The following is a 16,355-nucleotide window of genomic DNA, read 5'->3' on the forward strand; positions in this document are numbered from 1 at the left end:
CGTTTTAAACATGTTACTGTCCCACCGAATTATTTTTAAGAAGAATAAAGTAGAAAAATGCTTGTCTTTATTAAATGCTTCATTGAGTGAGTCCACTCAAATCCGCTGAAGCTGCTCACTTAGATACAATGAGTTACCACGGCAACCGTTTAACAAGCTAAACGATGATTGACGCACGTGGCGCTTTGAATTTTCGGCTTCCATACATCTCTGGCAAGATCATACCTTAATGTCTGTCAATCATTGTTAACTTTAATAAGCAACTCCAGTGCACTGCCTGACCAAGAAAAGCAGAGTGAGGGAGAGTGAGACTTGTGACTGGATTGGCACAGCTAATCTGTATTTAAAAAAGCTGCGATGGACTGAGGGCTCGAAGTTTGAAGCACGAAGTGGAAGGATCACTGTATAGTTTATTCACTAAGGGGAAATAACTCAAACTCTGAGGGCCACATCTGGCTCAACGCATCATTATGGGTGGCCCAAATTCTAAAAAATAATTATAGTAATTAATAAACATGAATTATGTACAATGTGAGACAAAAAAAAACATTTGAAACCAGAAGCAGTAAACCAAAAGTAAGTTTATTCACAGCTTAAGAGTAAGAAAACATTGTTTCCGTTAACATTGTGAATGCAATTGTACTATAATCAACCAAATAGTCAAGACGGGCATCATGGAGAATGTTGTCAATCTGGCTGACATATTGCGTGATTGAGTCTAGTCAAGAGTGTAGATATTCTCCTGAACTGGTCTTCTCATCCTGATCTCATAAATGATGTGAGGAACTTCCTCACTGGAAAAACTGGAGGAGGAAATTCAATCGTCAAATCTGAACTTCGCTCTTCCTAACATCTTCGCCAGGGTTGTCAAAACCACTGCGAATTGTGGCCCATTGACCCTCCGCACATGTTGTTTTAAAATGATCTTGCCACCATATTTTTCTTTGTTAGAACAGTTAGAACACCCCAAAAAATACACTCAAGTGAGTTTTAAAAAGAATGTTGTGCTCACCAGCCACGCCTTAAAGTTGGTCTGCGTAACCCACCTGCGAGAAAAAACACAACATCCACATTCCGGGTCTCATTCTTCTTTATGTTATCATTACGGTGATGATCACAGCGATAATGAGATGACAAAAACATACGCTTGAAGGCCAGAGAGAAGAAAACTGCAGCCAGTGTTATCAGCACTGTGAGTGAGAGCGACAGCACCGGAATGTTGATGTGAAGGGAGAGTGAAGCTGGAGCCTGGTTCACCACCTTACAGTTCAACAAGTTTCCATTCATGTTGATTTCAATTACATGAGACAAAACAGGTAAGCAGGGAAATATAAATATTCCTCACAGTGATGATGGTGGAGCGCAGCATTGTCGAGTTCCTCTTGACAAGGTCAAGCTGAGGCGGCTGCAGCATTTGCCTAGTAACTATCAAAACACAGAAATATGGATATGATGACAATCCACATATTGATTTCAAAGTCAATTGCTGTTTCTCAGTACTGTGTGAAACAAAATCCCCCAGGAAGTCATCACTAGTTCTATTGTTACCTCGCTCCGCCAGTAGGTGAAACATACTGAAGGTGGAGATTATGTAGTGAGGAAAAAAGGTATTTGAACATGCTACGATTTTGCAAGTTCTCCCACCTAGAAAGGACTGGCGGGTTTCAAATTTTCATTGTAGGCGCTTGTCCACTGTGAGAGACAATCTAAAAAAAAATCCAGAAATAACAGTATGTGATTTTTTAAACAATTTATTTGTATTATACTGCTGCAAATACAGTTGTGGTCAAAAGTTTACATACACTTGTGAAGAACATAATGTCATGGCTCTCTTGAGTTTCCAGTTATTTCTACAACTCTGATTTTTCTCCAATAGAGTGATTGGAACAGATACTTCTTTGTCACAAAAAACATTCATGAAGTTTGGTTCTTTTATGACTTTATTATGGGTGAACAGAAAAAAGTGATCAAATCTGCTGGGTCAAAAATATACATACAGCAGCGCTAATATTTGGTAACGTGTCCCTTGGCCATTTTCACTTCAATTAGGCGATTTTGGTAGCCATCCACAAGCTTCTGGCAAGCTTCTGGTTGAATCTTTGACCACTCCTCTTGACAGAATTGGTGCAGTTCAGTTAAATTTGATGGCTTTCTGACATGGACTTGTTTCTTCAGCATTGTCCACAAGTTCTCAATGGGGTTTAAGTCAGGACTTTGGGAAGGCCATTCGAAAACCTTAATTCTAGCCTGATTTAGCCATTCCATTACCACTTTTGATGTGTGTTTGGGGTCATTGTCCTGTTGGAACACCCAACTGCGCCCAAGACCCAATCTTCGGGCTGATGACGTTAGGTTATCTTGAAGAATTTGAAGGTAATCCTCCTTCTTCATTATCCCATTTACTCTCTGTAAAGCACCAGTTCCGTTGGCAGCAAAACAGCCCCACAGCATAATACTACCACCACTGTGCTTGACGGTAGGCATGGTGTACTTGGGGTTAAAGGCCTCACCTTTTCTCCTCCAAACATATTGCTGAGCATTGTGGCCAAACAGCTCGATTTTTGTTTCGTCTGACCACATAACTTTCCTCCAGAAGGTCTTATCTTTGTCCATGTGATCAGCAGCAAACTTCAGTCGAGCCTTAAGGTGCCGCTTTTGGAGCAAGGGCTTCCTTCTTGCACGGCAGCCTCTCAGTCCATGGAGATGCAAAACACGCTTTACTGTGGACACTGACACCTGTGTTCCAGCAGCTTCTAATTCTTGGCAGATCTGCTTTTTGGTGATTCTCGGTTGAATCTTCACCCTCCTGACCAATTTTCTCTCAGCAGCAGGTGATAGCTTGCGTTTTCTTCCTGATCGTGGCAGTGACAAAACAGTGCCATGCACTTTATACTTACAAACAATTGTTTGCACTGTTGCTCTTGGGACCTGCAGCTGCTTTGAAATGGCTCCAAGTGACTTTCCTGACGTGTTCAAGTCAATGATTCGCTTTTTCACATCCATGTATGTATATTTTTGACCCAGCAGATTTGATCACTTTTTCTGTTAACCCATAATAAAGTCATAAAAGAACCAAACTTCATGAATGTTTTTTGTGACAAAGAAGTATCCATTCCAATCACTCTATCGGAGAAAATTCAGAGTTGTAGAAATAACTGGAAACTCAAGAGAGCCATGACATTATGTTCTTCACAAGTGTATGTAAACTTTTGACCACAACTGTAAGTACACCTATCTATTAGCTAGAATTGTGAGCCTCAAAGATCTGTCAGTCGCCTTTAAAAAGTCCACCTCCACTCCACTTGTTCTCCTGAATAAGTGGAGTGGAGGCGGACTTTTTGAGTCTTGACTTTTTGACCTGTTTGAGGCAGTTATCTGCATAAAAACACCTGTCCACCCCATGCACCCTAAAGATCTGTCCAAAGACACCAGAGACAGAATTATAGACCTCTACATGGCTGGAAAGCGTTACAAGGCAATTGCCAAGCAGCTTGGTGATATAAGAGCGACCGTTGGAGCAATTATTAGGAAATGGAAGAAGCTAAACATGACTGTCATTTTTCCTTGGACTGGGGGTCCATGCAAGATCTACCTCGTAGGGTGTCAGTGATCCTATATGAATGGCGAGGACTCAGCCAAGAACTATACAGGGGGAGCTGGTCAATGACCTGAAAGGAGCTGGGACAATTTCCAAGGTTATTGTTGGTAATACATAAAGACGTCTTGGTTTAAAATCATGCATAGCACAGGGTTCCTCTGCTTAAACCAGCACAAGTCCAGGCCCGTTTTAATTTTGTCTCCTCTGGATGATCCAGGGGAGTCTGGATCATCCAGAGGAGTCATGTGAGAAAGTCATGTTGTCATATGAGATCAAAATGCAATTTTTTGGTCTTAATCCCACTCATAGTGTTTGGAGGAAGAAGCATGGGGGCGGTAGCATCATGCTTTGGGGGTGTATTTCTGCACATGGGGCTGGATGATTGCACTGTATTTAGGGGAGGATGACCAGGGACATGTATTGTGAGATTTTGAGGAATTTGGGGGTCTTCCAACAAGACAATGGCTTGAAGCAGACAGCCAGAATAACTAAGGAGTGGCTTCATAAAAATATATCAAGTAATCATATAATATCAAGGTTCTGGAGGGGCCTTTCCAGTCTCCAGACCTAAATCCAATCGAAATTCTTCTGAGTGACAATCCAGAAACCTGATTGATCTAGAGAAATCTGTGTGAAGCAGTGGTGCAAAATCCCTGCTGCAGTCTGTGTAAACCTGGTGAAAAGTTACAGGAAACGATTGACCTCTGTAATTATTAACAAAGGCTACTGTACCAAATATTGACATTGATTTTCTCAGGTGTTGAAATACTTATATGCAGCAGTATAATATAAATAAATTGTAAAAAGATTTTGATTTCTGGATTTTTTAAAAGATTTTCTATCAGAGCAGACAAGCACCTACCATGAAAATTTCTAACCCATCCATCATTTGTGAGAGAACTTGCAAAATCGCAGGGTGTTCAAATACTTATTTTCCTCATTGTATTTGCTTCTGTATGTCTTTTTTTTGTCTCTGTTTGTATCCAAGATAACTCAGGAATGAGTAAAATAATTAATCTCACAGGATATGTTTGTAATATGAAACGGAAGCGTTGGTTAAATTTTGAGGTCATGAGGGCAAAAGGTTACAGAGGTTTGTTTGTCTGTATGTTTGTGTTCAAGATAATTTAAGAACGAACGAATAAAGGGATTACAGGTAGTTTCCGGGTTACGACGTACCCGATTTACGTGATTTCGACTTTATGTCTGGTCTGCCATTTTTCATTTCGTTGTCTCAATGGTAAGTACAGTATCTGATTTTTTTTTAATATTATTTAATAAATATGACATATAATACATGTTTTGGATACTTATTTTCAGATTTAGGGGGTATTTAGGAGTACTTAAAGGGTTAACTTCAAATTACGTGGAAATTCTGGTTACGTCACCAGCGTAGGAACTGAACTTGTTTGTAACCTGTATCATCAAACTAGTGGGGTATGCTTGCAATATGAAACAGAAGTGGAGATTCACTCATTGACTGCCATTGACGGCGATAGACACCCAAGCAATTTGGATCGTTTAATCGCTGCCAGGCCCCCGTTCCAAATAGAATGGGCGTCTATTGCCTTCAGTAGCGCTGAAAAATGACCATTCCATGCCAGCTATCCCGGTTAACATGGATTTGATGTCAATTGCTGTTAATGGGAGTGAACGAGTTGAATTATGTGAAAATGTGGTCAAATTTCACATAGGTCAGAAAAGGAATTTTTCGGGGCCGGATGTATGGGGGGCCACGGTGGGAACGGCCCACCCAGATCACCCTACCCTAATCAAAATGTCGGGAATATCTACAGTGGGGCAAATAAGTATTTAGTCAACCACTAATTGGAATATCAACAGTGGGGCAAATAAGTATTTAGTCAACCATTAATTGTGCAAGTTCTCCCACTTGAAAATATTAGAGAGGCCTGTAATTGTCAACATGGGTAAACCTCAACCATGAGAGACAGAATGTGGAGAAAAAAAAAACAGAAAATCACATTGTTTGATTTTTAAAGAATTTATTTGCATGTCATGGTGGAAAATAAGTATTTGGTCAATACCTAAAGTTCATCTCAATACTTTGTTATGTACCCTTTGTTGGCAATAACGGGGGCCAAACATTTTCTGTAACTCTTCACAAGCTTTTCACACACTGTTGCTGGTATTTTGGCCCATTCCTCCATGCAGATCTCCTCTAAAGCAGTGATGTTTTGGGGCTGTTGTTGGGCAACACAGACTTTCAACTCCCTCCTCACCCCGTAGCGTCAAAATGATAACAAGAACAGGGAGTAAAAATCCCAGAACCACACGGGGGGACCTAGTGAATGACCTATAGAGAGCTGGGACCACAGTAACAAAGGCTACTATCAGTAACACAATGCGCCGCCAGGGACTCAAATCCTGCACTGCCAGACGTGTCCCCCTGCTGAAGAAAGTACACGTCCAGGCCCATCTGCGGTTCGCTAGCGAGCATTTGGATGATCCAGAAGAGGACTAGGAGAATGTGTTATGGTCAGATGAAACCAAAATAGAACTTTTTGGTAGAAACACAGGTTCTCTTATTTGGAGGAAAAAGAATACTGAATTGCAACATACCCACTGTGAAGCATGGGGGTGGAAACATCATGCTTTGGGGCTGTTTTTCTGCAACGGGACCAGGACGACTGATATGTGTAAAGGAAAGAAATAATGGGGCATGTATTGAGAGATTTTGAGTGAAAATCTCCTTCCATCGGCAACGGCATTGAAGATGAGATGTGGCTGGGTCTTTCAGCATGACAATGATCCCAAACGCACAGTCAGAGCAACAAAGGAGTGTCTTCGTAGGAAGCATTTCAAGGTCCTGGAGTGGCCTAGCCAGTCTCCAGGTCTCAACCCCATAGAAAATCTACGAGGGAGTTGAAAGTCCGTGTAGCCCAACGACAGCCCCAAAACATCACTGCTCTAGAGGAGATCTGCATGGAGGAATGGGCCAAAATACCAGCAACAGTGTGTGAAAAGCTTGTGAAGAGTTACAGAAAATGTTTGGCCTCTGTTATTGCCAACAAAGGGTACATAACAAAGTATTGAGATTAACTTTTGGTATTAACCAAATACTTATTTTCCACCATGATTTTCAAATAAATTATTTCAAAATCAAACAATGTGATTTTCTCGGTTTTTTTCCACATTCTGTCTCTCATGGTTGAGGTTTAACAATGTTGACAATTACAGGCCTCTCTAATATTTTCAAGTGGGAGAACTTGCACAGTTAGTGGTTGACCAAATACTTATTTGCCCCGCTGTATTATAGCGTCACACTGGATATAGAGAACACACGAAGAGTTGGTCTCACCTACTTTTTTTATTGCAGGATTAACGGTTACTGTTGGCCGCAACCAAGCCGAACAAGCAATCACCAAAACAAGCTGTTTTTCCAACAGTGTCCTACTTGCGGCGGTCCTAAGCCCGGAGAAATGCAGATGGTAAAAAAAAAGCCTGCATTGGGGGTGCCTCCTCAAGATTTCTTAGTGCCCACTCTGGTGGGTAAACCTAGATCCGGGCCCGGAACTTTTCCGTAACTTGTTTCATACTTAAAGGGAGTTCCCACGCTGCCATATATGGCAAGGCTTTGACTTTAGCTACCTAAGCGAAGGTCTGCATTTCTCAGAGTGTTACTCTATTTGGAAATCATCTTACCTCCTGAAGTCGACGCCTCTGTTACTTGTGTTGTGGTCGTTGTTGCCAACGTAGTTGTAGGAATGTTGATCGAAGCTGACAGAGATAACAAACGAGGCACCCGTGCACAGATACCAACAAATCAACACGTTAGGACACACATTTGTTTTGTCTTAACCAAGCAAAACATACCTTTGACCACCCGCAGGTTCATGATCACTTTCTTGTCATTGAACAGCCCGTCGATGTCCACCCTACAGCAATACGGCCCGCTGTCGCTGCGCCTCACGTCCAAAATGTCCAGGTCCATCTGTCCGTCCAGGATGTCTCCCGTCAGCCGGTAGCGGTCCTCCACCTGCAGTGAGGTTGGCTATTATCTCGGCCAACTCATTTGAATAATGAACTCACTTGGCTGCTGTTGACTGGAGGGGCGAAGGAACAAATGAATGTTCATTCGACTTCCTCCCAGTCAAAATGAATGGGACGTCTAATGCCGTCAAAGGCAGGTAAATTCTGTCAATCAGGTCAGATTTTTACACGAATTAGATTTTTTTAAAAACTGATCTTTTGACTGAATCTATCATATTTTTGTGAGATCATCAGTTAATTTCTCATTCAAAGCAGGTTTTGGAAAAGAAAAATATTTTTCTAAAAGTACGTATTAATTAGAGCTGTCCCGACTAGTCGACATAGTCGACGTCATCGATGACGTAAATCCGTCGACGAGCACAACATCCCGTCGACGGTTAATGAAGGGTTAAAAAAAATATATGCGTGGAAAGTTCAGCATGTCGGATGCTCTGTATGCAAGCGGGGAAAGCGTCACAAAGCCAAAAAAAGCGCACCAGAGTGTCCAAAACATTGACTTATTTCAAAGAAACAACGGAGGGTACAGACCTGTTAAGTTTCACGATTTGGTCGGGAGACTCCCGATTTTGACCCAAATGCTCATGCCTCACGATTAGAAAGCCAAATCTCCCGATTTTCCAAAAATGTCAATTTTTTTTTTTTTTTTTTACGTTTTTGTTTGTCACCGTTTTGTAAAGATACCATTCGGCCCGATTTGGAAAGTGACCAACAACGAATAGCCTGGCCGTCTCCGACTTCCCTGCCCTCCCTCCCCTTCAGAGCTGGAAAAGCCCAACCCATACATCTGACAGGGAGGGAAGAGGCGAAGCACCACCGACTTCCCAAGATGCTGGCACTAATAAACCGGCTTTTAGACTGGTTCAAGTCTTTATTTTGGAAGGAAGAGATGGAACTGATTCGGGAAAAACGACGTTCGTCAACGTAATTGCCGTAAGTCTTACCTGCCAGCGATAGCTAACTAGCCTAATGCTAATAGCATTAGAGCTAATGATGGGAGAACGATGACGAGGAAGAAGTCGCTGCTTTACTCTGTGTTTTCGTGGATCAAACATCATGGAATATTAAACCACTGCGGTCCTACCCCCACAATATATGAATTTAAGTGAGAAAGCGTATCGTTACTTGAAGTTTAATCATTTAGATTCGCTATTATGCTAAAGCTAAAGTGTATACTATACACTTTATTACATTATATCATTATTACTGTGCTGAAACAAAAAATATAAAGTTTCAATTCTAGGTTACAATTCAATTAAAAAACTGCCATGACAAAGATACTTTTAAAAACAAATATGATTAATTTTCTAAATGATGTAATTAATGTTTTTAATCTTGCTGATTTAGTCTGACGAAACCCTAATTGGAGTGATGGTTGATGAGATGAAGAGGCTGCTGAGGAAGCTGATGTCCAAATTTGTGCAAATGGATGTGATCAGGAAAGCTGAGGATATCCTAGATATTGCCAGGAACAAGGAGAACTGGCATGACACAGGCAACATAGCAGTATCACATGATGCCAAACAATACATGGAGCAAGTTGAAGACTATCTCTGATGCCACCAAAAAGAGGTTATTTGACAGTGTAGTTAATTTTTACACAAGTGTTGTGACCAAAATGAACTTGAAAAAAAAAATGGTTGCATTTTGTCTTAGCGATTGTCGCGCGAGCGCGCGTCATCGGGGTTGGCAAACAGAAATCTCCCTATTTGCAATTTCTACAACTTAACAGGTATGAGGGTACACTCTTCTGTCCTGTCTCTTCAATGCCAAGCTTGGCTGCACGTCGGCCGTGAATAAACACCTCAAATGCCGTCACCCAGTTTGTAATTTTTTTCCCCCATTTTTTGTACACCAGAGGGTGCTGTCGCCTTACTGAATAATAATGTTTCATTGACAATGGGCCTATAAGTGCTATTAGTATTGTCCTTAATGCTAACTGAAAGGTTTACTTCATGTTATGGTTTATTTTATGGTATAGAAAATTATATAAGGTTAAAAGGTCATAAATATATACAGTATATACAGTGATTGCACTCAAGGGAGAGATTGTCAATGATAAGGTAATAAATTAAGGTAAAGGCAATTCACTGATATATAAATAAGGTTTAAAAGGAAAAAGGTGAAAAGTTTTTGTTAATTTCTAATTGTGTTGTTTTATTTGTGTCCACCGTAGCTTTTACAGTGTGATTACATCAAGGATGGAATAAAAGTTGTAAACCATCAGTTTAAGAGACCACCTTTTCAATCGGGATGCTACACTAGTTAATTCTATCAGCATTTGAACTCATTGTTTATTTGTGATTTATTATTGTTATTTACGTGTTTATTTGTACTTTAATAAATAATTTAAGTGTTCCAATATGTTTTTTGTGAATTGATAAGCGTCAACAAACTTCATTGCTAAATTAGTAAACAAAAACAAAAACAAATAATTTTTAAAAAATTATTAGATTAGTCGACTAATCGTAAAAATAGTCGGCTGACTAATCGGGAGAAAATTAGTCGTTTGGGACAGCCCTAATATTAATTAAATATTACAAGAGAATATTTTTGCAAACTAAATAATAGACATTAATAGAGTTAAGTATATTAGCGTAGTTCAGAAAGTTGACCTGATTGAGTGAAAGCGATGTGATTTTTGGATTCAGAACATCAAAATGATCATAAATATGCTAACAAAACCTGGACAGTAAATTTAGTGTATACCAGTGTAATCAATAAACCCTTTTGAGCCAATGCAAGTGATTTACTTGCCTCACAAAATGATGCAGTGGGCCAGCTCTGGCCCCCCAGACCACCAGTTGGATGAATCTGGACTACCCTACAAAAAAATCCGCTCATTCTAACACTGTTCTTGGGAAGGATATCCCAATCCGATCACGTGATGAGAAATCGGGCTGATTCTGCCATTTTTCAGAGTTCCTGGCTAACCACTACAACCTAGTTTTGTAGGGTATTCCAGCTTCATCCAACATTTTAGTCTAAGTTCAGAGAACTACTTTTATATACTGTAAACTCCACCACATCCACATTGTTAGCGGCAATATTCTACTTTGGCTGGGTTGTGGTTTTGTACTAAGCTTTTACCTTGGAGATGACGCCATTTTCATCGGTCTGGATGAGGATGTTGCTGCACCAGAGGGTCCCGCAGCTGCGGCCCCAACACACGCGACTCAAGCCGAAACGCCGCACTGAGTACTGACATGAGAGCGACGCCACGGCACCTTCGCTGACTTTATAGCAGGAAATAGGAACAACGCCACCTGAAGTGGGATGCAGAATAAATAATGAAAGACGCAGAGTAAATAATGAAAATACACGCAGGCACAAGGAGAACATGCAAATTTATCTCATTTTATACTTTCAATCAAGGGCGCAGGTTTGCATAGGGACCATAGGGACATAACACTACCAACTTTTCAGGATGCTCAAATTGTCCCCACCAACTTTTAAGCAACCCTATTTGCACTATATATTGAGTTCAGTTACTATATAGGTATTTTAGATTGTCTTTCCATATGTTTTAAGGATAGAATTGACCATACTATTATTAAGTGAATTCTTTTCATTGTTCAGACTTGCCGGTCCGTTTTTTCCCCAAAAACGAACATTTGATTGTCCGATGACTTGACCCCTCCAAACCACACAGACACCCCCCCCCCACACACACACTCACATAACTCCGCCAGATTCATGTCGACAACATGCCGCCCCCCTTTGAAGAGGAGGGATACTAGAAGTTTTTTCGGCCAGCAGCAGCCACTGTAAGTAATGTAAAAAGACCTCAGTGTTGTGGAGGTGGGGGAAACACCATTAATTTTGCAATTGAAAGTCTGACCTGCATCAGAGTTAGCATAACATTAGACTGTGTGAACTTGCTAACCTGCAAAACTACTGTGGTCAGGCCAGCCTCCACAAGGACCAACAAAGCCAAGCTACGTAGCTGTCCTTCATTTGGATCATTGTTGCATCATGTGCAATACAACGCGGTGGCTTCAGAGTAAAAGTCCCTTTAAAAAAAAAAAAAAAAAACGTGGATAGCTGTCCAAAAATGGGTCCACTTCAGGGGCACGCTGACACGAACATGAATTGAAATGAAAAAAAATAAAACATCTGTGACATGCAATCACACGTCAGAATTTCATGAGAGTAAAAGGGTCTAGTACGCCTTAGATGTAGATTGGTCCTTGGATATCTCAGATTTTTTTTTCATAATTTTTTTTCCCCCAAATCACTTTTATATTACAAACAGTGTCCCCCAGAAGTGGACCCATTCTTGGATAGATCCCCGTATGCACTTCAAAATGTTTCTTGAATCGAACGTTGTATCACCAGAACCAATACACATGAAAGTTGATATAAGTCAATACCAGTGTTGTTTTTGGCAGCCCTTTTAATTTTAGTCTTAGTCTTTTGGATGATAATAGTTATTAAACGTATTCCTATTTTAGTCATTTAAAAATGTGTTTGTATTCGTCTAGTTTTTGTTGACAAAAACTCAGAGCGAATTTTGTGTAGTTTTAGTCCACGTTCAGCACATATTGTAGCATCTACAAATCTATCACATGATGATACGCACTCAGCAGGAAAACAGTACATTATTTTTAGTGACGTACCGCAAGCAACACGTTACTTTTGCTCATTAATATTCATGACGTTAGTAATTGTGGCTAGATGGGTCAACTTGCCATTTGTCCCCAATAGTAAATGAATGGAAATAGTGTACGAGCGAGATATTTACTGAGCTAAACCTATCGATTCCGTCCGAAAATGATGCGCCTCATGTCAAATTAGCTGGTAAAGATGTGGAAAACCATACAAATGTTCAGTTAAAGAGATGGCTTGAATGTTGAGGGCTGAAAAAGATGACCTAAGCTTAGCCTTAGCTTTTTTATCGATACCTTTTTCTTACGCCACTGACAATGACATTCTCCTGTTTCTTCAATCTATCCTTTGCCACCATATGCCCTGTCTTTCTTATATATTATATCCTCAGGTTGTCTTACGTCTCTGACTGTTCTGGGGTTAATTTTGTGTTAATTTTTTTCGGGTCATTCATTGTCAGGCAGAAGCAGCATGGAAAAACGCCATGCTAAAAAGTAAGTAAAGTATCAAAATGGCTTATCTCTTCCCTCTCTGAAGGACGATGGCGTTAAACTGGTCTTTTGGACGTCCGCGCAAGTTGATTCATTCTTCACATTTTTTCCTCTGAGTTTTGGGTTTCGGGAAAAACGTATAAAGAAAACATCAGGTAACACTTTACAATAGGGTCCCTTAATTACCATTAGTTAATGCATTTTTAGACAATAACTCATGTTAAAGTAACATCACAATAATTCATTTAATCCCTTATCTAACATTTATTAATATATTAATTAACATGAGTTAATGCATTTCAAGACAATAACTAATGTTTAAGTAAAATTTCAATAACTAATATAATTGCTTATCTAACATTTATTAACATAATAATTAACATGAGTTAATGCACCAATAACAGTAACTAATAGTTTGGTAAAATTAAAAAAAAAAAAAAAAAAAAAAAAAAAATAGGCCTAGATAGGGTTAGGGTTTGTTAACTAACGCATTTATAATTTCTTAGATAAGGGACACATGTGCTACACTTTACAATAAGGGTCCAAAAAGCATTCAGCAATGGTTAATAAAGGTTAAGGGGGGGGACTTATGCATTTATAATTTCGTAGTTAAGGGGCACATGTGCTACACTTTACAATAAAGGTCCAAAAATGATTCAGTAATGGTTAATAAAGGTTAAGAGGGGGGAACTTAAGCATGTATAATTTCTTAGTTAAGGGATATGTGAGCTCCACTTTACAATCAGCATCCAAAAAACTTTCAGTAATGGTTAATTAAGGTTAAGTAATACTAGGTTATAAGGTTATTAGGTATTAGGTTATAATATATAACATACCGGTATATAATACATTACTTAACATTAATTCACACATACATTAGTGCATTAATAAATAGTTATTAATGTATACTGGTACTAGTAAGTGATTATGTTATTTTAAAATTGTGCTGCTAACCTAACCTTAAGTGTGGTATTATTTCATGTGAACATACCTCATAAGTATTACTTAACCTTAATTAACCATTACTGAATGTTTTTTGGACCCTTATTGTAAAGTGTAGCACATGTGTCCCTTAACTAAGAAATTGCTAAGTTTACAAACCCTAACCCTAAACCCAAAACCTTAACCCTATATAGGCCTATTATTATTATTATTATTATTTTTAATTTGACCAAACTATTAGTTACTGTCTGGTTATGCATTAACTAATGCATTAACTAATTCATTAGCTAATGCATTAACACATGTTAATGAATATATTAATACATGTTAGATAAGCAATTATTCTAATCATTGTAATGTTACTTAAACATTAGTTATGGTCTAAAAATGCATTAACTAATGTTAATTAAGGGACCTTTATTGTAAAGTGTTACCAAACATCCTTCATATGTCGTAATGTCTAGAGTCCTTTCTACAAGTTCCATATCAGCAGTGTTTGATCGGCATGTTTGTTTTTGAAAGATTACCGGAGAAAACAAGCAGAAATATAATGGATTGTATACGAGGAGGGCATGTGTATAATGTCCCACTTTCGCGTTGCGATGGTGACGTTATGGTCTAAAAATAGCATTCGTGTGGTACGCTATTAATTATACCCACCTGGACGCCACAAACTGTCTGTAAAAAAAAGTTGTCCAAAAGTTTAAGAGGATCCTGACCGCTAGAAATAGCCTAATCCTAACACGAACGTGAATGCTATGCTAACGCTACAAGTTACAAGTGTGATGATCACTCAACACAGCTAAAGCAACATTGCATATTTTCTATTGCCAAGATTAGAAGAGAAATCATACCGTGTGTGTCTCAAAGACTGGAGAGGACACTAGTGGGTTAGTTGGGGTAGCACAGCACGTCACATGAGTGACACAACCAGACCCTGCTACGATGCTGGCTAACTACACATAAAGTCACACATGTGACGGAAACCATGGCGCATTTTGATCTCGCTCTCGTCTTGTCAGATGAAAACTGGAATTTGCTTTGTTATTTTTTAGTCTCCCAAGACCTGTTTTGAGCTCGTTTTTGTCTTGTCATGAAAAAAATTGTTCTTCGACGAAATATTTTTTTTATAGTCATCGTTGACGAAAACAACACAAGTCAATTCAGATTTATTTTGCATTGATCATTCAGCCTAGCAATTAATTAGGTTCATATTCGTGACAAAAATAGCCCTGACCCACGTTCAATAATCTCTTAGGTCTTATAAATTTCCCGTCCCTAGCAAAAACGCCTGGCGCCGTCAATGGCAGCCAAATGATTGAAACATTTATATGATAGTGATGTAAAGACAAAGAGTTACTTTTAGTCTTCTCATTGTATGTTGTGATAGAATCAGCATCTCACCTGACAGGAGGAGATGAAACATAGTGGCCAAAGTCTGAGGTGTGAGACGTTGGCGAGGCGACGCGGACGCCATCGTGGTCTGTGCATGGCACACTGACGGAGCTGTGTGTGCGTTTGTTTGTGTGTGGCAGTTTGTGGGCGTCTCAGACAATCATAAAGACTCCATTGATTGGTTTGAATGTTGGCTCTCAGCTTCATATTAACTCATTGACTGCTACTGACGGCCATAGACGTCCGATCCATCTGAAGCGGGAGGGTTGGCAGCGAATGAACAAACGTTCATTCGCTGCCAACCCTACTGCTTCAAATGGATCGGACGTCTACTAGTGATAAAGTCATTTAAAAAGTGGCATTTGATAAAACCATTTGGAGTGTCCTCTGCTTCTGTCACATTAAAATGCCTCTCAGTGTCACAAAACAGAGGTCAAAAACATGAAGTGACAGTGACACAAATAATGGAGTAGTTTGTACGTCTGTGACGTCACCACACAGTTGACCATTGAGTCCGTCAAGAGGAACACAAAGTCCTTTTGTACGTATGCCTTATTTCCTTCCATCTCTTAATTCCTTCATTTGAGCTTTTCTTTCATTGGCAAACTGGCGGGGGCCTAATCTGGCCCGCTGCGTCATTTTGTGTGGCCCTGAAAGTGAATCATATGTGTTTCGCTAAAATGTCAAATTTCCGTAGTCGAGAAATCAGAGGGTATTTGCTGTTTTCCCCCTTTTTGTAAATGATATAAATAAAAATATACTAGTATAATAAAAAGTAAATAAAGTTTCCTGTATATTGGATAACATTCACTTGTTTAACTGCGCTCAATCTCTTGTTGACAGAGATGACAGCTCGCAGTTTGCACCTTCATTCGCTTCTTGTTGTCATTTGCCTGAGGAGGGCAAACCATGTCACTTGCTCGCATTTAGAACAAATAGAATTCTCTTCAATTTATCCTCAAGGGCTGCGAGGCGAGCACTTTGATGAAATATATGCAGTATTATTCAAAGAACTTATTTTTAATTAATTAGAATAGGAAAATGAATAAAAAAGAATATTTTACTGTTCAACCCTCTTAGAGGGCTTTCACACTAGCAATGTTTGGTCCGTTTTAAACGGACCAGAGTTCTTTTTCTCAAATAGTCTGCTTCGTGTTGTAAATAGTAACGTGCATCCGAACTCTAGTTTGGACCAGATAACCGAACTCTGGTCTGCTCAAAAATCGTGCGTCTCGGGCCGCTTAAAGCGCACCCTGCTTCGCTTGTGAATGCAATTGGAGCAGAGTTCATTTTGCTACTTTTTTTTTTTTTTA

General features: G+C 39.5%; 1 protein-coding gene across 2 annotated transcripts; it reads right to left on the minus strand.

Moving 5' to 3' along the window:
- Positions 1 to 623: 623 nt before the first annotated feature.
- timd4 (T cell immunoglobulin and mucin domain containing 4) lies at positions 624 to 15,249 on the minus strand. 2 transcript variants are annotated; one of them, XM_057821817.1, is made up of 8 exons: positions 15,052 to 15,249; positions 10,697 to 10,872; positions 7,433 to 7,595; positions 7,262 to 7,336; positions 1,346 to 1,425; positions 1,146 to 1,260; positions 1,013 to 1,046; positions 624 to 803 (listed from the first exon to the last, which is right to left on the minus strand). In XM_057821817.1, the coding sequence occupies exons 1-8, from the start codon at positions 15,122 to 15,124 to the stop codon at positions 719 to 721; spliced, it is 801 nt and encodes a 266-aa protein (XP_057677800.1). In that variant the 5' UTR covers positions 15,125 to 15,249; the 3' UTR covers positions 624 to 718. The 2 variants fall into 2 exon arrangements, with proteins under 2 accessions (XP_057677800.1, XP_057677801.1); XM_057821818.1 differs by lacking the exons at positions 10,697 to 10,872; positions 15,052 to 15,249 and adding an exon at positions 8,551 to 9,015.
- Positions 15,250 to 16,355: the final 1,106 nt, after the last annotated feature.

This window comes from Corythoichthys intestinalis, chromosome 18 (assembly GCF_030265065.1).
Source record: "Corythoichthys intestinalis isolate RoL2023-P3 chromosome 18, ASM3026506v1, whole genome shotgun sequence".
Taxonomy (NCBI): Eukaryota; Metazoa; Chordata; class Actinopteri; order Syngnathiformes; family Syngnathidae; genus Corythoichthys; species Corythoichthys intestinalis.

Excerpts from the sequence above, each read along its gene's own strand:
- timd4 (XM_057821817.1), bottom strand. The coding sequence starts at position 15,124 with ATGGCGTCCGCGTCGCCTCGCCAACGTCTCACACCTCAGACTTTGGCC. Across the intron at positions 7,596-10,696 it reads AAAATGGCGTCATCTCCAAG|GTGGAGGACCGCTACCGGCT; the intron begins GTAAAAGCTTAG and ends ACCTCACTGCAG. Across the intron at positions 1,426-7,261 it reads AGAGGCGTCGACTTCAGGAG|TTACTAGGCAAATGCTGCAG; the intron begins GTAAGATGATTT and ends GTGTTTTGATAG.